The 22,832-nt window shown below is 46.5% G+C and overlaps 1 protein-coding gene across 2 annotated transcripts in view; it reads right to left on the bottom strand.

The window, feature by feature from the left end:
* Positions 1–22,832, bottom strand: part of WDR91 (WD repeat domain 91) — an 832,764-nt gene that overhangs the window by 662,920 nt on the left and 147,012 nt on the right. For both annotated transcript variants that reach the window (XM_069628780.1, XM_069628779.1), the window contains exon 6: positions 3,044–3,159. In XM_069628780.1, the coding sequence (XP_069484881.1) occupies positions 3,044–3,159 (116 nt within the window). The remainder of the gene's footprint in view (positions 1–3,043; positions 3,160–22,832) is intronic.

Raw genomic sequence — 22,832 nt, 5'->3', positions numbered from 1 at the left:
TCGGCTATGGGTTGTGGGGGACAACATGTGGTTGCTTCTCACATAACAAAGATAAACACACACACAGATGGCCTCAGCTTACACGCGCACAATAGGTTTCTTCTATCTTAGTGGTAGCTGATGATACATTTATAACCAGGTTATTTTGTTGATACTAAATACTGGTCATTTATTTAATTTTCAGGCCTTGCACACCTCCACAGGTCAGTGCTTTTTTAGCTTGTTTAACACATCAATGCCACAGATAACTAGTACTTCAGTGTCCATTGATCTATAGGTGTTTCATACAATAGCTGTAGCCTGAGTTAGAGATTTCAGTTACCCTGTTACAAGTATTGCATTATGTATGTTTTACATATAGGCTCCATGTCGAATCTGGAAAGTGACATTCCGCAAATGTGTGATCATGGACAAATCACGCCTTCCTCTGTGCCTCGGTTCTTATATCTGGCTGAAATGAGAGCACCTTGAAACACGGGTGTTAGACGCATCTGAAGGCTTCCTGTGATGTCACTTGGGGCGTGGTCAAATGACATCACTTCCTGTAATGTCATAAGAGGTCAAGGGCCATGTGATGTCACTTCCGCTTCCACTGGCATTTTGGTGAAATAACGTCCCTGAGTGCAGGCTGGGGGGTCTCAGCAAGCAACCCCTGATGCCGTCTGCAAAGCTTGCCACACAGCCCAGGACGTTAAGATAGATTGGCACTGCAGGGAGGACACAGGGTGGAGGTATTAGGGGGTGGGGGGTGGAGAATGACCATATCTTCGCCAACACGACAGCTGCTGAGCCCTCCTCCTCCGAGCTCAGTGGAGAAGGCACATAAAGAAAACTGTTAAGGCGGCTCACTTTCCACAGGAATCTCCTTGGAGGACGCAGTGCTCGCCTTCGGGCCGTTGCCTTTTAGCGGAGGAGAGCAGAAGTGCTACATTGAGTTATTTGCGCACCCAGCAGCATGCAAGCACTGAAAGCCATCCATGTACAGATATCAAAGAGATTCTCAAGAAATTGGGCTAACAGCAGGCAGGGCAACCCATAGCCACAGCCTTAGTCATGGGGGTGAGAGAATGAAAAACATTTCAACATCCACATGGCAGCCCCTCCTCTCCAGGCCAACTCCTCCTCGCTCTGAAGACCCACAATTATACTTTCAGCTCATCTGTCAAAAAATAAATAACGACCACATTAATTTTAAGATGACGGCACAAATGCAGCCCTTCAGTACGCCTACCTGGTTAGGGTGGCCTCAATCAATATGGTGAGGGCTGGTAATTTGAAGAAGAGTAAACCTTAGCGATAACCTGCAGTAGTTGTCAGTGTCAGAAGCAATCTTGACTTCATAGGGGATTTGCTCTTGTTCCGGATACGAGCATCAATATCCCAGCCCATTCCTTTTAATCCCGCCCCATGTCACTGTATAAACCAACTAGTCTGAGTAGGAACAATGTCAGCATCATGTACCTCTACAGAATTCATTCACATAATATTAATTAAAAAGATGCGTTTCAGCACATCAATGGATGTATTATAGTTTCAGGGATGAGAGATACAGCTCAGTGTACCTCCCCCCACAATAAGGATTGGAGCACACAAGCTGGTGTTAAATGCTTACATTTGGGCATCATGTTTATGAAGGTGCATTCATATTTTGCTACCCCTATATACGCCGGGTCTGTGGCTCAGTGGACTAATGCATACAGGTTCGAATCCTGGTACTCAGCCTTTCATCTGTCTGAGGTCGATAAAATGACTATCATTAAGTTGGGGCACAATAAAACATTGGTTATCCGTCAATAGCGCCAAGATGCTCCTCTGTGGGTGAATTTGAGCTCTACAAATACACCTCTTATTTTATGAACAAAGGTGCTCGGCAAGACCATCATTTTAGCATAGTGGAAAAGGAATGCTGTACTAATGGCAATTACAAATACTGTACATTACAATGCAGGTAATTGGTACTTTAAAAAACGATTTTCTCCATCAGAGTCCTAAGTTGTTAAGAACAAATTACAGTACAGAACGCTAATAAAGGAAGGTCATCCATCATAAACCTCATCCCAAGATGTTAAATGCACTGCCTGGCCAAAATACTGGTACCTCGCTAGACAAAGGAGACAAAATAAACTGAAGTTTGGGCAATGTTGGACTTATCCGATAGAGGGGGCGATTCATGCTCTTTCGCTTCTTGTTCAATTCGGCCTCAACATACTTCTATGAAAGTTCTTCCTCACGACTATGCAGATTTTACTCGATGCTGGTGTAGTGTCAAACGAGTCTGTTGTGGATGACATCAAAATAGCAAAGAGCCCCTTTAGCTTGCAATTGTGCCCAAACGCAAAGTCCATGCTCGTCCAACGAGGTGCAACACTATTTGAGGAAGTGTTGTAGTTGAAATAGTTTTCTTTTAGGAAACTGGAGACACAAAGCCAGTGCAGATTAAAACTCCAAGTATAGCTGTCAGCAAAGGGTTCGTGGCTAGAGAGATCCCAGGGCATGTTCTGATACTCTACAGACTGTGCTGTTCCTTTGAGCAAATAATTTATCATTCACAGTACACTCCAAAGAGCTTATAATTGGCATTCAAGTAGGCAAATCCCAGCCACTATACATATGTATATATCTCCAAAAGATTCATCATGTTTGCAGACCTTTAAACACACTGTGTGAGGATATGCACAAAGTGGAAATCCGTTGGAAATGACAAAGGAAAACATGCATGCTTTTTCAATTTGAAGCAGAAAATCGTTAATTGGTAAAAATGGTCAGTGCTGCCACCTGCAATGATACAGTACACAAAAAGAATATAGATATGGGTTAATATGTGCAGTTGGTACAACTAGGAGACTGAATGCCGACTCATTTCACAGAAATACACATGCGAGCTTCCCTCATCTCCTCCTGGCGACAAAGCCACCTGCTATTACTCCAAACGCACAAGGCTGGCCTTTAAACAATGAGACAGAGAAGTCAAGTGCGAAACAGGTTTTGCACGAAGTCCTGTGGTTGAGTTTATCCAGCTCAAGTTCTACTCCTTGCCACTTACAGTTCTGAATCAACCAGACGATCCATGCCGGAGACGTATGCGGGCAGCTTGTGCTGCATGGCCTCTTCCTCATCCTCTTTCCTCAGGCGGTAGGCCTCTGCCTGCAAAGCGAAGAGCTGCAAGTGACAACAAAAGTGCTCTCAAGTTTAGGTTAGCATTTATCGTCTAACTTAAAGTCATTACACCATAAAATCCAATTTTTAAATACATTTACATGAAACCACATCATAAAACGCCATAAAAATTCTACATACAATATTAACAAAATTTAAGACTAGAGGAGGGAGTGTAAAAAAGTGCAAAGTCCTCACAGTCCCCAAGAAATACTAGGAAGTGACGTCTGAAGGGCTTACACCTTTCCCAAGCCTTATAGATCAAACTGGCTACTGCATGGACCACCACCCAGCTAGAAGAAGAATGTGCCCAAAGTAGGGCTTCCTAAAGGCGAGTTATTCTTGCTGCGCATAAGAGGCAGTAGAGTACCACACTTCATCATACTATATTGATTGTCCAAGAATAAAAAGTGTGCGGTTTCTTGTCCCTTGTCTCACACAAAGGCACTTGCAAGGGTCAAGCCCTCACCAGCACCCAATAACAGTATTCAGAGAAAGAATTCCACTGCGGAATTTAATATATAGTTTGCGCATCTCAGCTGACCAGAATGTGTCGAAATAAGGCTGGACGCCAAAAAGGAAGCCATCAGCTCAAAGTACAAGCTCAGCCTTGGACTAAATACAACATTCGAGTTTTACGGCAAAGTGTCTCCCAAATAAGGTGGATATGAGATCAAGCAATTGTTTAGGGCGATTCCCAGAGATTTACAAAATGTAATGCTCACAATAGGCCTTTAATGTGCCTAAAGCAGCGGAGGGAAGCAGAACTACTCATACCAGCAGTTCCCTGAGATGGTGCTCATAGATTGTATCACCCTCTGTTGCCCACACTCTGGCCCATAAGAGCACAGGCCTAAGTGCTCTCTCTTTGGTTAGTAGTCTGAATCCCAGCTCCTCATAAACCAGGGCATTAGATGAGCATTGGGGAATATGTTAAAATAATTTTTTGAAAGGTTTTTTGCAACGTGCAAGGACTCTGTATTGGCATGTCCCCATAGTTGGCAAGCATATAGCACACTAGGGGCACCGATCACTTGATAGGCTCAATCTCTTGCTCAAGCACAAAATGCCACCCAACCCATTTAATAGCTAAATCGCTTAAGTATCTAGGACTGCCAAGAACCAGAGTTGGAAAAACAGATCCCATGGTAATCATAGCTGTCCAAAAACAAGGGGGTGGGGGGGGTGTCCTGGGAGTTTCTCTACTACCGGCCTATATCCCGGGTTACAGTCTCAACCAGAGTCTTTAGCTCACCATCCTTTCACAGAAGAAACATTTACACTACATATTAGTCTTTGTCCTGCCCAAGGGCAGTCCAGCACCGAAATGCCGGGCAATTCTCGTCTGAACAAGAGTACCAACAGCAACCCCAGAAACGTGTTTCGGCCTGGTTGTCAGATCTCCAACACTTTCATAACCACCCACAACCATCGTATTCCTTATGGAATGCCACTTCCACATAAGGACATTGGTTTTAAAGCTGCTGATGGAGAGAAACAACCAGTGTGTGCAGTACTGCTGAAAATTGGCCATCAATTTAATGAGACCTTGTTTGTTTTTCTAAGGTAGTACTGCATTGTAAACCAAAAGACAGGAACATTAACGCCCCCCAACCTGGGAGCATCAGCTCCCTTCCTCTGGAGGTAAGGATCTAGAACATTAAAAAAAGATTTAACAATGTGGCGGCAATAACATCCTTGCCTGACCCGCTTCAAAACTGGAAACTCCCTAACACTTTGGCCTCATAAGTTTGCTGGTATCCAGCTCGTAATTCCGGCAGGATATCGGCAAACAGACCTCCCGTTACCGGCACCAGAAATGCAGGAATTACCAGCATATTACAGGTGCCGGCAATGGTAGGTAAATCCCCATTCCATGGAGCCCATAGGATAATACTGGCTGTTTTTCTGCCGGGCGGGTGCCTGAATTACCTCCAGCTATTTGCTGGAGGTAAATCAGGCTACCCCACCGGCAAACGATTACTCTGCCGGTCCGGAAACATGCCTGTAAACAAAATTACCGGCACGTTCATTCCGGACCGGCAGTGTTATAACGAGGCCTTTGCCTTTAGTTCCAAGCTGAAAGCATCCTACTGTTTTTTCATTAAGGGCTTGACGTACTTCCACCAGGGCAGAGTCCCTTCCTTCCTGCATAAGTGTGGCCCATAATTTAACACACTGCACGGAATAAAAGGCCACTGAAGGATCAACACATCCTAAATATAGGGAATCTTCATGAGCGTCTACAAGTTTGGCCTCAAGGAACATAAGCCTCATGCCCTGTTCAACCAAACCAACTTCCTTTGCGAAACTGCCCTTGCATGAAGATGTTTGTTTGTGGTTTGTTTTATTATTTGTAATGCGCGAGTGTACCCGAAGGTATCAGGGGGCAGCCTTTACAAGAATTTTCAAAGCTTAGTTACAGAACACATAGATAATACATAAAACGAAAAAGAGATACAACAAAGTTATTTACAAGGTAGCGGTGGGCCAACAGGTCGATATATACATGGAGCAGCAGGAGGGCACACGTGGAGGCTTCATGCAACCAGTTGGTTATCCCAAATAACAAAAACCTTACTGACTGTATCTAGTAATGAAATAGGTCCATAGTTCCCTGGAAGGGTCCCATCACCTTTCTTGAAAATAGGGATCACTCAGCAAAATACCACAAAGGAGGAATAACCCAGAGAGGTGTAAATGGCATTAAACATATGGCACAATACCCCAAACCCCGTCTCTGATTTAAAAAGTTAATTGGAGCCATGTCTGTGAGGATTCCGTCAAGGAACAGCTGGCCCCTCTGGAAATGTTGGCTCCATCCACGGCAGGGAGCTCCATCACGTTCCTAGACCGCTATGTATTATGCGTCCAATTTAATTTTCTTTTTGCAAATTCTATAATTGTAACCTTGCAAGTCAGTAATTCTGTACCATAGGTTTTTATGGAAAGTTATGAAATGCTTGTTGAAAAAAGTTGATCGAATTCAGCTATATTTCAATAAAAAAAAAAAAAAATGATGCGTCCAACGCAGAGGATAAAAACTGCTGAACTGAGTCGACCAGCGTGTCGCAACACAGGCACTTCGCCTATCGATGCAGTCTGTTTTTTCTTGCCCATTTCCTCCCGATACCTGCTGTTCGCCTCACCCCCTTCTCTCCTTCCTAGACCTTGCATGCCTTCCTTTGGATTGCTGGTTCCCAGCCTCTTCAAGGTCATGACTTTCTTCAGTCATCTCTTGACAACCTACTCTTCAGCCATCCTGCTCCTACCGACCCCAGCAACCTGTTCTTCAGTCATCTAGCTCCTCTAGGTCCAAACCTCCCTCGAAGCATCAGAGGTTTTTTTGCTTCCTGCTTTTTCCCTCTGGGACACTGCAATCAGGCTTACCTCGTGATTTAGCTACATTTAAGGTTATACCATCAAGGTGGCTTGCTAACCTGATCCCTGATCTCTTCCACAGGCACCCGACATCATGCAAGGCGGTTAGAGGGGAATCGGGGCAAATTCAGACATCGGATGTCAAAACTTCACCCAGAGCTGACAATGTTCGAGCATTGAGCCTTCCGAGAGGCCAATTCCCTCTGGGTTTCCCATGTGGTCAATTCTGCAATTTCAAAGCCCTCCCCACCTCCAGGAATCCGCTCGTCTGGGATCTTGGTACTCCTTGACAGTGGTGCGAGAGAAGGCACCCAGACTATAAAGGCCCCTGAAGGGTCCCTAAAACACTATCACTGAGGGATTAATACTTATGATGGGTTGATGCTCACAGCACCCCCACATAACTACTGACCAAACAGCTTTAGTGTCACTAGATCTTCTGTCAGCATTGAGTTCCTGCCAAGCCAATTCTCTGGCATCTCTCCCACCACCCTCACCCCCTCCCCCCATGACAAGAACTTGATATTGCTACCTTGCCAATCTAGGGTTATTCCCAGAAGATCTACTGTTCTACCTGCCCTTCCTGACTGCCTTGGAAATCAGTTTCCTCACCCTTCTGCACTCATTATCAAACCATTGGTATCTGAATGTACTGCAAGACCAATTCTGAGAGCTGCTAAACTGAGTTTTGATTGACAACTAAATGCCACTAATAGTTATAATTCTTGCACTGGCAGAGTTAATAGTGTGGGGAATGACTCCAATATCCTGAATAATCGGCAAGTCAGGAATTATGCTGACATATAGGGCGACTCTGATGGACGTTTCTTAACAACTGAGGGACCTTTCAATCTGAATATTGGGGCATTACATAATCACTCGTTTGAGCCCCATTAAACAAAGTAAACATGATCAGCACAACCCTGCTGACCCGCTTTAGAATAATGCACAGTATGTTGGCAGACCCAGTGACAACCTGTTCAATTTCCACTGCCAGTTTCACTGACCACCAGATCACTCTTCGGGCAACCCTTCTTGGAAGGGATTGCCGGTACATGGAATGAAGCATAATTCTCTATAGATATATTATTGAGACACCAGATATCGTGGAGAGCAATATAATATCGGCCTTGCCAACTAAGTCCTGCCAATCAAGGTCCACCCACCAGGTTGAAAGCCCAGCAATACTCTCGTCAATCCAGCCTACTGCCCCACAAATGTGTCATGGTTCACCACTGCAGTCCTCGTTCTTGGACTTGGTCGCTATGGAGACATTGGCGCTGTTGTCTCCCATACCAATATGGAGGATTATGTCATCTCTGCACTCCGCTGCGTGTAGTGAGGTCTCACGCCCAGAAGGTCGGGCGCCGAAGGAATGCTATTTAAATCCGGCTGTACCGTGTATTATCGTGTTGCAATATTCCTTTACCGTTGCAGGATGCCGTTTTCCCTTTTCTTGGTAACCTAAACCTCCTCATATTGTCCTTATTTTCTGGGCATTCTGCCTTCCTTTGCTGCTTACCTGGGTTCCCCTACTGTTCCTTCGTCTGGTTCTTCTCCTTGCTGCCATCCTTCGCTCTCTGGAGTCCTGCCCGTTGCTGCTCGAGCCTTGGAATTCCTTTCTGTTTTTGCTGCTCGATTCAGCCATGTTCCACGAATTCCTACCTGCTTCATCCAGTGCAGGTTTTCTACCCTAGAAGGATTTCTTCCACTCTTGCTTGGCTCCGCATACCCTGGGCAGAGCCAAGAACCATTTTTCACTTCTTTTGTCACGGTGGCTGTCCAGGGGAATCAGGCCCAACTTTTGACCCAGGTCTACATCTACTGATAACAAGGTAAGACATGATATTGACAGATTGCGATGTCTTCAAGATCAATAAAGGAGTTGGTAAATACTGTCCTGGGTTTAAAAATTGAAATGCAACAGCTGAAGACTGAAATAGCCATCTTCGACAGGCACTTATGAATCAGGATACCACCCCTGATCTATCTTTAACCAGTCAGCCTATGGTTGATAAATGCCATTGTGATACCAAAATTGTGAAGGAGTTTTTGGATGCCCATCTATTGGTATTCTCTTTATGCCAAAATGCTTTTGCTTTTGATAGTTCTAAGGTTGGATTTTTTATCATGCATTTATCCGGAAGAGTGCTAGCCTGGGCCACACCCTTGGTTGCTGCTGAGGATCCCATTTTGGACAACTACACAGGATTCATTACAGCCTTTCAAGGGAATGTTTGATCACCCAGAGTTAACTTACACCAGCCAGGATACGCTGTAGGACTTTGTCCAAGAATGGACACTGACGTACATCACAAAGTTTTTCCAGATATCCCAAACCACAGGTTGGCCTGAGGAGGCTCGTTTCACCTTGTTCCTCAGAGGCCTGAATGAGGATTTAAAAGACGAAATAGCATGTGTACCCAGTCCTCGAACATTTGATGACCTTGTCAAACTGACTCTACAAATGAATTTTAGATTCCAGGAACCAAAATCCGAAAAAACAACGAAACAAAAGCTTTGGTTGACACTTTCCTCTTCCTGTGCTCAGAGAGAATACCACCTCAAAGCCTATGCAAATTGGTACGGCTAGGGATCCGTTATCCGATGAGGAACGAACCGTGGAAGGACCAAGGACCTATGTATGTACTGTGGATCTACAGAAAACCTACTTCGGTTTTGTCCGGTAGCCCCACCGAGGCGTTCCGGAAATGCCAGCTCCCGACCTTAAGCAGGACAACGGTACGGGAGAAGACACACAATCCCTTATTTATCACTGGTATTTCAAATACAACTAGTACTACTTTGCTGGTGCTACATGTTACCATAGTGATTCCTTCAATAAGTAATGTCTAAACTACCGCCTTGGTGGATTCCGGGGCTGTTGACATATTTATGGACGACTCCTGAGCCAGATCTAAAGCTATACCCATTCAAAGGAAATCAGTTACCCTACCTGTTCAGGGAGTTGATAGACGTCTGTTGTAAGGAAGTCCCTCTGTGGCTAACACAGCACCCCTACAGATGCAAATACATCATCAAGAGACCAAGTTGTTCGATCTGACACAGACCATCAGTCATACTGGGTATGCCTTGGTTGGAAGAACATAACCCATATATAAACTGGAAGGTACACAGTCTTTTGTTAGGTTCTGAACACTTTCTTTCTACCCGTTTATCTACTAGGATGACCACTATTACATTCTCAGTTCCATCTAAGGAATTGACCTTAACCTCATCTATTCATTGTTTGATACCAGCCAAATGCCAGGAGTATCAACTTCTGTTTGAAAATGACAAAGTAAAAACCCTACCACCTCACAGACCAGAAGACTCTGCAATTGATCTCCTGCCTAACTCAGAGATGCCTTTCAACCGGATGTTTACCTTGTGTCGAGGCGCTTTGGTCATACTTACAAGGAAGCCTGCCCAATGGACTTAATACCGAATCCAAGTCATCTACAGGGGCCTCTGTTTTTCATGTCCAAAAAACATACATATGAAATTAGAACCTATATAGGCTACCGAGGACTGAACAGCATCACAAAAAAGGATATTCTCTTCCTTTGATCCCGGATATTTTGGAGGCCATAAGAACAGCAAAACTCTTACCAAACTGAATACCAATATGGAGGATATCGTCTTCGTGCACCCCTGCGCATAGTGATGTTAAGCGCCTGGAAGTTCGGCCCCGAAGGAACGCTATTTGAATCCACCTGTGCTGTGAATCATCGCAATAGTCCTTCCCCGTTGCAGGATGCCATTTTTCCTTGTCTTGGAAACCTAAACCTCCTCATGTTTTCCTTCCTTTCTGGGCATTTTGCCTTCCTTTTCCGCTTGCCGGGGTTCCCCTACAGTTCCTTTGATTTGTTCTCCCTCCTTGCATCTCAAAATGTATATTGAAATCAGTTCTGCCCAACCATTACTAACATGTAACGACCCTCGCCCAAAACCCCCTTTGGCAAACCCATTGGCCAGGTGGAGTCAGGACTCTGGCCTCTAGAGCCTGGCATCCTCTTAAAAAGCCCTCATGGCCCCAGGCACATACACCATGAAAAACAATGTGCTTGGGAACTACTTTATTGTATTGTCAGCCAACATGGAGGCATCCACATAGCTTGGTTCCTAAGAACCAAGCTATGCGGTCTAGCGTTTTGGGTGTGGCAGCCTAGGGACTACTTTACCTGGACTATTTTGTTGGGGCTATTTAAACCACACCCGAGCAAGACAACATGCTTCGCGTTACTTTGCAACTTGCGCTCACTGTGTCCACCAGCTATTCCCTCGAACCTAAGAGAAGCAGAACCTGCAAGGAGAAAAAAGGAACATCTTTAGCAGCAGCATTTTACCTGCAGTTTTCATCTTTAAACACTTGCAGCTACTGAGAACAGCTTCCTCGAATCTGCACGCCTCCCGGACAGAACGACCTGAAAGAGGAAGATAGAGGCAACATTAAAGAAAGCAGTAGAGACACTTACAAATTACGAACTGCTCAAAAGGCTTAACTGGCTAGTCACCTCTCGGCTGGCATCACTCCGGACATTCCACTCGTGCTGAAGAACACTGCGACCTACAAGGAAGGAAAACACAGGTTAGCAAAGGCAAGACTTCGCAGCGCTGCACATAGTGCTTACTTACCGCATCATAGCGCTCTTAATGCGCCATCATTTGCCAGCGGGGCTCAACCAAGCCAGTTCGCCGCGCTGAAGCTCTGCATACCTAAGGGAGAAGAAAAGAGACATTTTAAACAAAGAAAGGCATGCATGATAGCAACAAAACTAAAGAACAGCAATAAGACCTACCAGAACAATATCAAACGGGCCGGCGTCAGTGAAGTAACTGGACCGCACTCGCCCATGAAAGACAAAGCGCCCCTGCAAAGAAGGCAGGACGGAGAGCGCGCCTAATTCTACCACAAGGTGAGGAGAGGGCGCCAGAGGGACTGAAATCATACGGGGGTGGAAGGAAGGTTACTTACCCCAGTCGGTCAGTCTTGAACACAGTCCTCCTGTATTTTCAGGCAGAACCTTCCCCGCAGACCACATCAGGGCAAAGCTGAGAAGCATACCAGCGAGTAACCCGGCTGGGTGGCGTCCCTGTGGATACCAGGCAAGCGTAACATAACATTTCTCAGATTCGTTATTTAAGAAAAAGTACTTTCGTTAGCAAAACTGCACAGGCCAGGAATTTAGATGGTGCAGTTGGTTAGACCTACAATTAGTGTAAAAAAAATGTTCAAATGTTTTCAACTCAACTTACCCATGGACAAATCTTAGTGGGGGCAATTAAGATTGCTATCAGAGGCATGCTACCCCTTTCAAACTATATGTAAACAGTAGGTATCAACTTGCAAGCAATCTTCAAAATGCTGCACTGTGTGGCCTTGTATGAATTGCGTTAACAGCATAAAAGCATTCTTGTTCCAGTAAAGGAACATCAAGCAGATGACCATGGGTTCTTATTTATTTCCAGTTGGACCTGTCTATTTAAAGAGTCCTAATAAGCTATATAGTGTTTTTTGATGGATCATCAAAAGGTTTAGCAAGTTACGTCATTTGAATCCATGTTATTTCATAGGAGTCCTAAGAAAGCATTCAATATTGTGATTGAATGAAGAGTCCACTTAGCTGGAGAAGAACTGGATAAAATGGAATTTAAACACCATGCACAGTAGTTTTCAATGCCCATCTGGATCTCTGATGCATGACTGAATACTCCAATTAGTTCATTGGGTCCATGTGCTTCCTGACACTTAAAATAGTGACTGTTATGTTCACATTGGGCTTTTGCAATCGAAGCATACTCAGTGACTGATCCTACTTCTTTTGGTTCTGGTCATTAACCTCTCACACTTTCATGTCATCATATTTGGATTAGGAGAACACACCATCTACAAGTGTTCACACGTGTTCTACTTCCAATTCTTGTGCAGGACAGGTCTAGTGTAATATGGTTACAGGTCTCTCATTTCAAACGCATTGATGAATGTTGGAGTTGCAGTTATTTACCTCCTGGATAGGGCCTAAAAAAGCCTGGTCAGTTTGACATCAACAGCTACTGTGAGCTACTTTTAGCTCCCCAAGTCAACTGGCACCATACATACATACCTATCTGACATTAACTACGTGTCCAGGAATTTGCAAAAAAGATGGAATAGTAAACCTCTAGCAGACATGTAAAACATGAATGGCTGTATGTACTGGACAACGTTATAGTGCACCTCATTTGGAAGTTAGATTTGTTACATACTACGTATTAGCAACTCATTCTGCAGAGAAGCATAGAGACAGAGTGATCAAGGTCTCATCGCAGAAAAAGAGGCGGCAGCAGAGATAAAAATGTTGTGGCAGGAACAAAGATGAATGCAGTAACAGATGTGATGGAAGAGTTATGAAGTAGCAGCAAACATAAGTACAGACTAAAGCAGAGCCAGCAGCAATAAAGTACAGAAAATAAATGTTAAAAGGAAAGCAATTTCAAGTGAACATAAGTGAAGGCATGTAAAGCAACGGGCAAAAGACAGAGGATTCAACAGACACGGGGCCTCATCACGAGGGTATCGGGGCTGTAATACAGCCCAACATTATTAGTGGTATGGACCACCGGTCCGGTGGTATTACCGCTGGATCACGGGTTGGGTGCCAACTGTAAGTACCCCTTCCCCATTGGGGCCGTTGGACCCAATGGGGAATCTTTGATGCAATTACCACGCGGTTAATACCGCTGGCGGTAATTGCGCTGAAAATTGGCATTTCTTCAGCGTGCTTACCCCCAGCTCTGAGCTGAGGGTAAACACGCCAGACTTGTGATAGGGCCAGCCCTTAAATGCAGCGGTAATACTGTTACCACCGCATTTTTTGGGCTACTGCCCAATTCGTGAGGAGTCCCTCAGACAGCAACAGGGTACAAGACATAGCAACTGTGATGAATTGAGGGAATTCGTCCCTTCTCCCTAAGGGGAGTCCTGCCCCCCCTGTGAGGCTAGGGAAGTGAGCCCACTCCATAACATCCGCCCTAGAAGTTGAGGCAAGTAGGACCTCACCGGGAGAGAGTCCCCCTCTGGGAAAAAGGACACCCGTTCCTGTGAGGAACTCCCTGGTGGCATCCAAGTGTTGGCTTATTTGAACTTTTATAATACACCAGAATATTATCAGTTTCCTCAGGATATAGTGTACCTATATTATCAACAACCAGAAACTGAGGCTGTCCCTTTAGATCCAAGTCTCCAATGGACTTTGCTGAGGAGACAGAAAAGGGGTGTTATGCCAAAGAACCAGCTAGAAAAAACGAAGAGCCGAGAGAGGGCAGAGAGCAGAGGAAGGGCAGAAAGCCCAGAGAGAGTGAGAGAACCAGGGGAAGTCCCCCTGTATGTAGCAGAGTGGAAGGGGGTGGGGTTGTCACAGAATAAAGAGCCCGCGTAAGCCTGCGCAAGTCCAACTTGGAGCGAGAAATGCTCTGAGGAAGGGGGAACAGAGTTAGGTGGTGGCGTGACCCCACGCAATCGTAGTGGACAACCCGCCCGTACAACGATGCAGGTACCACCAGCAGGAGGAACCACCTCTGGTCAGAGTCACGGCACCAGTGATATCCTGAAAACAAGAACGAAACACAGATGAGAGAAACACAGCAGAAACTAAGCCGCAGAGGCCAGAAGACACCAAAAGAGTCCAAGGTCCAACAGGTCCCAGCAACATCGCCCCTTAACACAGAAGGTAGAATGGGGAACAGTAAAACCGAACAAACAAGAGGGACTCATTATAAGCTAATCAAAACTCAGCCCAGTACTAATGCTAAAAGAGGTGGAAATAATTTGATGAACCAGAACTGTGGTAATGTGATCAGAAGAAATGCGATAACCACTAAGTGGGAAAGGAAGAGTTGGAAACTTGCTAACCAGGGAAAAAGGGGGACGTTAACCCGTACTCCGAGGATAAGAAGGAGATAACAGAGAAGAACAAGTTACTTCTTGCCTGGTAACGTTCTTTCGACAGAATGTTCCTCCGACGTATTCCTTATCTTTGATAATACGTTTCCAGCTTGCTGGCCTTGGAAATATTTTCTGTAGAGGGTGCTGCGCGTCGACGTCCGCCGAGTCGATGTCCTTCGACTGCCACCGTATCGGCGCCGACATCACCATGCCCATAAATAGCCACGCGCTGCGTCCATTGCTCAGTTCCGTTTTGTAGCATAAGAAAAGTCATGCCTGAATTGGTTATTGACCTTGAAGGAGCGTAAGCTGCAACCACAAGGGAAGTTATCACTGCGGGGATGGTTGGGAGTGGCGATAAGGAATAGGTCGGAGGAACATCCCGTCGAAAGAACGTTACCAGGTAAGAAGTAACTTGTTCTTCGAAGGGATTGTGTCCTCCGACGTATTCCTTATCTTTGATAGACTCCAATAGCAGTGGCATGTAATTGGAGGTGGGAGTGAGTGTGTTATGTATCCCTTTAGGGATGGACCGAATGTAATACGGCCTTGCCAAATCTGGTCTCTTGAGCAGTGGAGGAATCCAGATTGTAAAATTTTGTGAATGTATGTGCGGACGACCATGTGGCAGCCGCACATATGTCCCGGACCGGTACCCCTCTTTGGAGAGCCGAAGAGGCTGCGATACCCCTGGTTGAATGAGCCCTGAGATTTTGGGGTGGCTCTTTCCCTGCTAGTCTATAACATTTGGATGGCCAAAATAATCCACCTGTAGATGGTTTGTTTTGTTATGGGTAGTCCCAACTTGTGACCTGAGTATCCTACAAACAGTTGGTCTGCTTGCCTGATCCTAGCCATTCTGCTGATGTAAAAGCTAAGAGCTCGCCTAGGGTCCAGCCTATGTAGCCTTTCCTCCTCTTTCCCCGGATGGGGAGGAGGGTAGAACGAAGGCAAGGTAATTTTCAGAGTAATATGAAATTCAGAAACCACCTTTGGGAGGAAATTAGGCTTCACCTGTAGGACAACTTTGTCCTTGTGGAAGATTGTATGTGGGGGTTTACAGGAGAGAGCTTGTAGCTCGCTCACCCTCCTAGCAGATGTTAGTGCTACCAATAGGACAGTTTTAAGCGTGAGAAATCTCAGCGCGCAAGAGTGAAGTGGTTCGAATGGAGTGCCCATTAAGAAGTTTAAGACTAAATTTAAGTCCCATAAGGGAACCTGGAATGGTTTTGGAGGGTATACATTAGTTAGTCCCTTGAGAAATTGTACCACTAGAGGAATTTTGAAATACGAAGGCTCCTCCGCAGTGCGCTTGAAGATAGAAAGCGCTGCAAGATAGCCTTTTACAGTGCCCACTTGAAGGCCTGAGTTTGCCAAGTAGAGTAGAAATGATAACACCGTTGGTGTACCACATGAAAAAGGATCGATATTCTCTTCCCTACACCAGCTGCAAAATTTATTCCAACGGCAGCGGTAAAAAGACTTTGTTGCCGGTCTTCTGGCCGAAAGCAACACCTCCATGATGTCATCAGGGATATCCCAATCCTTGTACCTCAACCTTTCAGAAGCCAAGCGTGAAGGTTGAGGGTTCTGATGTCTGGATGGAGAACCTGACCTCCCTTCTGCGAGAGAAGATTCTCTTTGAGTGGAAGACGGATTGGAGGACAGATGGACATATCTAAAAGGTCCGGGTACCACGTTCTCCTGGCCCAAACCGGGGCAATTAGGATCATGGCTTTCCAGAATCTTCTCAACCTCCTGATCATTTGAGGAATAACAGGGACTGGTGGGAACGCGTAAAGGAGTGGAAACTCCCAGTCCACGACGAACGCATCTCCTAGAGCTCCTCTCGGGGGAAATTCCCTTGAACAGAACAGATCGCACTTCCTGTTGGTGCTTGTGGCGAACAAATCCACCTGAGGGGTTCCCCAAAGGACGAAGATCTCTTGAAGGACTTCCTGAGCTAGCTCCCACTCGTGGGAGACTGTGCTCTGCCTGCTCAGAGCGTCCGCTGTCAAGTTCTTCTCTCCGGCTAGGTGGACTGCCGATAGAGAGATTCCTTCTTGGATTGCCCAAAACCAGAGCTGCATCGCCTCTCTGCACAGTGGCAGTGATCCTACGCCTCCTCTTTTGTTGAGGTAGTGCATGGCCACCGTGTTGTCTGTCATTATCAGGACATTTCTCCCCTGTACTGATGGCAGGAAAGCTTTCAGCGCTAGTCTGATCGCTCTCAGCTCTAATAGGTTGATGTGTAGTCTGGACTCCGATGGAGACCAACGACCGCTGAAGTCGTTGGCATGGGCTCCCCACCCCGTGAGTGAGGTGTCTGTGACTACTGTTATCTCCGGCCATGGTTGCCAAAACAGTTCTCCCTTCAAGATGTTCTCTGGATAGGCCCACCATTGCAGGTCGCGGGCTACCTTCTCCGGAATCCGGAGGAGATCTGTCATTCTCCCTGAGAATTGCGACCACTGACTTCTCAGTGCCCACTGAAGCGATCTCATTCTCAGGCGAGCCTCTGGCACAAGGAAGATGCAGGATGCCATGAGGCCTAGCAACCTCAAAAAGTCAAAGGCTGGGAGACGTTGGGCATTTTGAAACTTGGTGACCATCTGTAGAATATCTTGAGCCCTCACCTCTGGTGGTGAGGCTTTTCCCAGGGAAGTGTCCAGGACCGCTCCAATGAACTGGAGTCTCTGTGATGGTATCATCTGTGACTTCTTTAAATTGAGGGAGAAGCCCAGTCTGTGAAGGAAGCGGCAGACATAATCTAGCTGGGCCTGGGCCTGTTCCGAAGATACAGCCCTGATCAGCCAATCGTCCAGGTAGGGGTAGACGTGGATCCCTTCCCTCCTTAGACTCGCCGCCACTACCGACATCAGCTTGGTGAAGACCCTTGGGGCGGAGGTCAGCCCAAATGTCAGAACTCGAAATTGATAATGAGAGTCGCCAATTGCGAACCTCAGGTATTTCCTGTGTTTGAGATGGATTGGCACATGGAAATAAGCATCCTGAAGGTCCAGAGATACCAGCCAATCCTAGAGCTGGAGGGCCTGAAGGATTTGAGAGTGAGTTACCATCTTGAACTTGTCCTTCCTGAGGAACTTGTTCAATTCTCGTAAGTCCAGGATGGGTCTCAGTCCTCCGTCCTTCTTTGGTATGAGAAAGTAGGGGGCGTACCAGCCCTTGTTCCTGTCCGCTACAGGTACCGGTTCTATGGCACCTTTCTCTAGCAGGTCTATAATTTCCTGCAAGAGGAGCGGATCTGGAACTTTTAGAGAGCTGTTCCCCGGTGGATGACTGAGGAATGTGTAGAAAGGGTAGGCAGTAACCTTGGGCAACTGTCTCCAATGCCCAAGCATCTGACGTTATAGCCTGCCATTCCGTCAGATGGTGAGCGAACCTGCCCCCTACAGGTGTATTGTGTGGGAAGGCCTCAGAGTGGTTTGGGGGCGGCTGATGCAGATGCCGAGGGTAAAGAGGCACCTGCTGCTGCTGCGGTCTTAGTACTTTTGACCCGTCCACCTCGGGTGGATCTCCTTTGGCCTCTTTGAGCCGGCTGTCCTCCGCCTTTCCCAAATGCAGAATAATAGCGAAAGGACTTTCCTCTCCCAGAGGTTCCTGAGGGGCGAAAAGGAGTTTGGCGGATAGCAGCTCCTAAAGATTTTGCTGCTGCTTTAGAAGTCTGTAACTTTTCCAGACTGTCATCAGCCTTTTTCCCGAATAATGAAGAGCCGTCAAAAGGCATATTCAAAAGTCTGGCCTGTACATCTGGAGGAAAGCCCGACTTTCACAACCACGCATGCCTGCGGATTGTTGTACTTGCCGCCATGGCCCTGCTGATACTGTCAGCGGAATCAATGCGAGAAGTGATTTGCACATGGCATCTTTGCCATCTTTAATAATGTTAAGGAAGGCTTCCTTTTCCTCTCCTTCGGGTATGCAGTCAGCCGCAGATGAAGCACACTCCCATAGTGTGTGACTGAACCTGGCGAGCGTACAGGTGGCGTTGATGGACTTCAATGCCATACTACAGGCAGAGAAGACTTTCTTCGCCATAGAGTCGTACCTCTTGTCATCTCTATCCTGTGGAACAGTAGGGTAAGCGGTCCTACTGCTAGATGAAGTTGCCGCTTGAACCACCAGGCTCTCTGGGGTCGGGTGTTTTGATACGTATTCAGGGTCAGCAGCCGTTACCCTATACTTGGTTGACAATCTTTTGACTGCAGGGATAACTTCGGGAGTTTCCCAATTAGATGCAATTTTCCTTTGTAAGGCTGCATGGAAGGGGACCACCGGGTCCTCCTGTGGGCCTTTGTCTAATATATCTGTTAGGTCATCCTGTTGGAAAACAGGTGAAGGCGCAGACCAACCCATAAACTCAATTATTCTTACCATCAGGGTTCTATAGGGTGTTTCGGCATGTTCCCCTGGGTCTGGCTTAACAAATTCCACTTCTGGGGAAGTGTCCAGCCCACTTGCCTCATGTAGTGACTCCTGTAGTTCCTTCAGCCTTCTTTCCTCAGAGGTGAAATCCTCTGCAATAGGCAGTGTGGTCCTCTGTAACCCGAATGTTTCCTGGTCAGAATCTTCCCCTTCTTCATAAATTGAAGAAAGTCCAGGGTACTCTGACCTCTGAAATGGAGTAAAATGCATTTCTAAGGCATAAGGAGCCAAACTCGTCGTTATTGGATGAGAAAACGTCGATGTCGTCGACGCCGATGTAACAGGCTTCGAAGGCGCTGAAAACGGCGTCGAAAAAACTGGAAGGGGTCTCGAAGAACTCGAGAGGATCGGGATCCTACTCGAGGGCATCGACGACGGTCTCGGCGTCGTGCCGGAGGCCCTTGAAATCACCGTTGGCTGGGTGGCCTTGGTCCTCTCTTTCAACGGCGTTGACGATGGCGTCGAGTCGATCGACCGATGCGTCGAGGAACCCTTCGACAACGGCGTCGATGGCGCCTTTTTACCCGATGGCTCATGGCGCTCTCGGGTGGAATGTTTCGCCGGGTGCTGCGACTCGCAGCGTTTTTATTTTTTGGGTTTTTCACCCGGGGTATCACCCTCAGCTGTCTTCGAGGGGGTCGAGGCGCGTTCTCGAAGACGCTTAACATTTTATTTCTGAATTCCTCCCACTCAGCTTGAGAACTGTGTGTAGTGGGACAGGAGACTCTTTCTGGGGACACAGACGACGACGAGGAATGGGACCTTCGACGTCTCTTTTTTGAGTGTCTTGATTTGGACGAATGGTGGGAGCTGCTTCGAGATCTAGAATGGGAATGTTTTCGACGGCGAGGAGACGAATGCCTCGACTCAGCCGACGAAACTTTCGAGGATGTTTTGGCTGACTTACCTCTCTCGAGCTTCCCCTTGCGCTCCTTTAAGGCTTTCGCCGTCATGGACATGCAGTCCTCACACTCCGAACAATGGTGCTCGGATCCCAAGCACCATAAGCAGATCCTGTGCGGACCCGTTATTGACATTTTTTTACCGCAGTCTCGTCATTTCTTGAAGCCGGATCGTGGCGTCGTCGGTTCTGATGAAGAAGCCATCGAGAACGAGAATGTATATTTGAGTAGAAATAGATAGTTATCCTGACTGAACTGAGCAACGACGTTCCGAGGCCCCACGAAGCGCGCAAAAACGGAACTGAGCAATGGACGCAGCGCGTGGCTATTTATGGGCATGGTGACGTCGGCGCCGATACAGTGGCCGTCGAAGGACATCGACTCGGCGGACGTCGACGCGCAGCACCCTCTACAGAAAAAATTTCCGAGGCCAGCAAGCTGGAAACGTATTATTAAAGATAAGGAATACGTCGGAGGACACAATCCCTTCGAAAGACACTTGGGGAGTGCAGACCCATGAGCTCAGAAAGTTAAGACTCATATGAAACCGCACTCTGTGAAGAGGTGAAATGCAATGGGAAATTGAGCCATCAACATATCTGAGAGGAGAACAATATACCAAAAGGGCCTCAAAGAGCTACAGGAGAGAAAGAGCCTGAAGAGAATTAAAACAAGCTGTAAGAAAGAGGACAGGGAGACGACCAGTCCTCTAAAAGAACTTCAGAACTTAATCCAGAGAATAGCCAAAGACTATTTACACTCGGTCTATTGAGCAGAACAAGAAAGCCAAGAAATCCCTGCAATAAAACACAGCAACCAGGAGAAGGGAGTCATTCTCCTGGCCTTAGTTAGTAATACTAGTGGTAGGGTCAGATAGGTCATATTTGGACAGAGGACGGACTTCCTTTGGACATTCATACTGACTGACGAGCATCTTAGGGAACACTGCGTAGTCCTAGGGAAAGATGGCCCTTATTTTACTTTAAATAGGCAACCCAGTAAAAATGTCTTCACAGTGTCCGCATCCTCCTTCCGATTCTACACTCAACACAGGATAGAAGAACAAGTTACTTACCCCTGGTAACATTCTTTCGATTGGATGTTCCTCCCACAAATTACTCATGTTATGATAATTATCCTTCCACCTTTAGCTGCTTCGCAAAGATTTTTGGACAGGGGGCGATGTGTGCCGTCTCGTCGAGTCGATGTCCCTTGAAGGCCTCCATTCGACTGTCGACGTCATCATCAGTATAAATAGCGCACACAGCGCCAGTTGGCTTCCGTTCTGTTTTTCCCCCTCCTATAGAGTAATTGCCAAGAGTACCAAAGACAGTTGGCTCCAAGAAAGTGTAAAGTGTAAAGTCACGTAAATTCTACAGTGCGGTAGGCTGGGAGGGGTGATGAGGAATACGTGGGAGGAACATCCAATCGAAAGAACGTTACCAGGGATAAGTAACTTGGTGGTGGCAGTAATGTTTCACAAAAGTGTGACCAGACAACCAAGTGGTCGCTGAACAAATGTCTTTAACTGGAACACCTCTCTGAAGAGCAGCAGAGGTTGCCATGCCCCTTGTGGAATGTGCTCTCAAGCCTTCCAGCGGGTCTTTGCCCCCTAACCTGTAACATTCTCCAATAAGCAGGATGATCCATCTGGATAGGGTCTGTTTTGTCACAGCTAAACCTAATTTAGGGCCTGTGTAGCCAATGAATAATGGCCATTTTGACAGATATTAGCCATTCTTGATATATAAAAGCTGAAAGCCCTTTTTGGGTCCAGCCTATGTAATCTTTCCTCCTCCTTTCCAGGATGAGGCAGTGGGTAGAAAGTTGGCAAAATGATCTTTTGCAACAAGTGGAAGTCGAAGACTACCTTAGGTAGAAAAAAAGGTTTTACCCTGAGAACAACGTTGTCTTTATAGAAAACAGTATGTGGAGGTTTACAAGAAAGTGCCTGCAACTCGCTTACCCTGCGGGCTGACGTTATTGCTCTCCGTAAAACAGTTTTCAAAGTTAACAGTCTTAATGGGCATGAATGTATTGGCTCAAAAGGGATGCATGCTAGACATTTTAACACCAGGTTAAGATCCTGTATAGGGGCTTGGAAAGAACTGGCGGGAATACGTTAGTAAGACACTTTAGCAATTGAACAATCCGAGGGATTTTAAAATATGAATCCTCCCCTCAAGAGTGCTTGAAAATAGACGGCGCCGCCGGGTAACCTTTAATTGTTCCAATCTGGAGCCCCAGATTCGTCAGATGTAATAAAAAAGAAAGCACCATATGTGATCACAAAGAAAAGGATCCACATTCTTATCCCTGCACCAACTGCTGAACTTGTTCCAATGGCAGCAGTACAAAGATTATGTTGCTGGCCTTCTGGCCCAAAGCAAGATCTCGATTACATCATCCGGGATATCCCAATCCTTATATCTCAACCTCTCAGACTATGCATGAATGTTGACAGTCTTGACCTCTGGCTGAAGAACCCAACCCTCCTCTCGCGAAAGAAGGTGCTCTGTTTGTGGAAGACATATTGGAGGGGAGTTGGCCATGTCCAGAAGGTCCGGGTATCACGTCCTCCTGGCCCAATCCGGGGCAATTAGGATCCTGGATTTCTCGAACTTTCTCAACCTCCTGATCACTTGAGAAAGGACGGGGACTGGAGGAAATGTGTACAGGAGTGGAAACTCCCAGTCCATTATGAACACGTCCCCTAGAACTCCTCTTCGAGGAGATTCCCTGGAGCAAAACAGTTTGCACTTACGGTTGACACTGGTTGCGAACAGATCGACTTGAGGGGTTCTCCAAAAGGGTAAAGATCTCTTGATGGATTTCCTGAGCTAGTTTCCACTCGTGGGAGAGTGTGCTCTGCCTGCTCAGTGTCAGCTGCTGCGGTCTCTTCTACGGCTAGGTGAACTGCAGAGAGAGAGATTCCTTCTTGAATTGCCCAGAACCAGAGCTGCCTTGCTTCTCTGCACAGTGGTAGTGACCCTACGCCTCCTTTCTTTTTTTTTTAATAC

The sequence above is a fragment of the Ambystoma mexicanum genome, chromosome 12 (assembly GCF_040938575.1).
Source record: "Ambystoma mexicanum isolate Mex_15411 chromosome 12, UKY_AmexF1_1, whole genome shotgun sequence".
NCBI classification, from domain to species: Eukaryota; Metazoa; Chordata; class Amphibia; order Caudata; family Ambystomatidae; genus Ambystoma; species Ambystoma mexicanum.
This window is presented reverse-complemented; position numbering and strand designations above follow the sequence as displayed.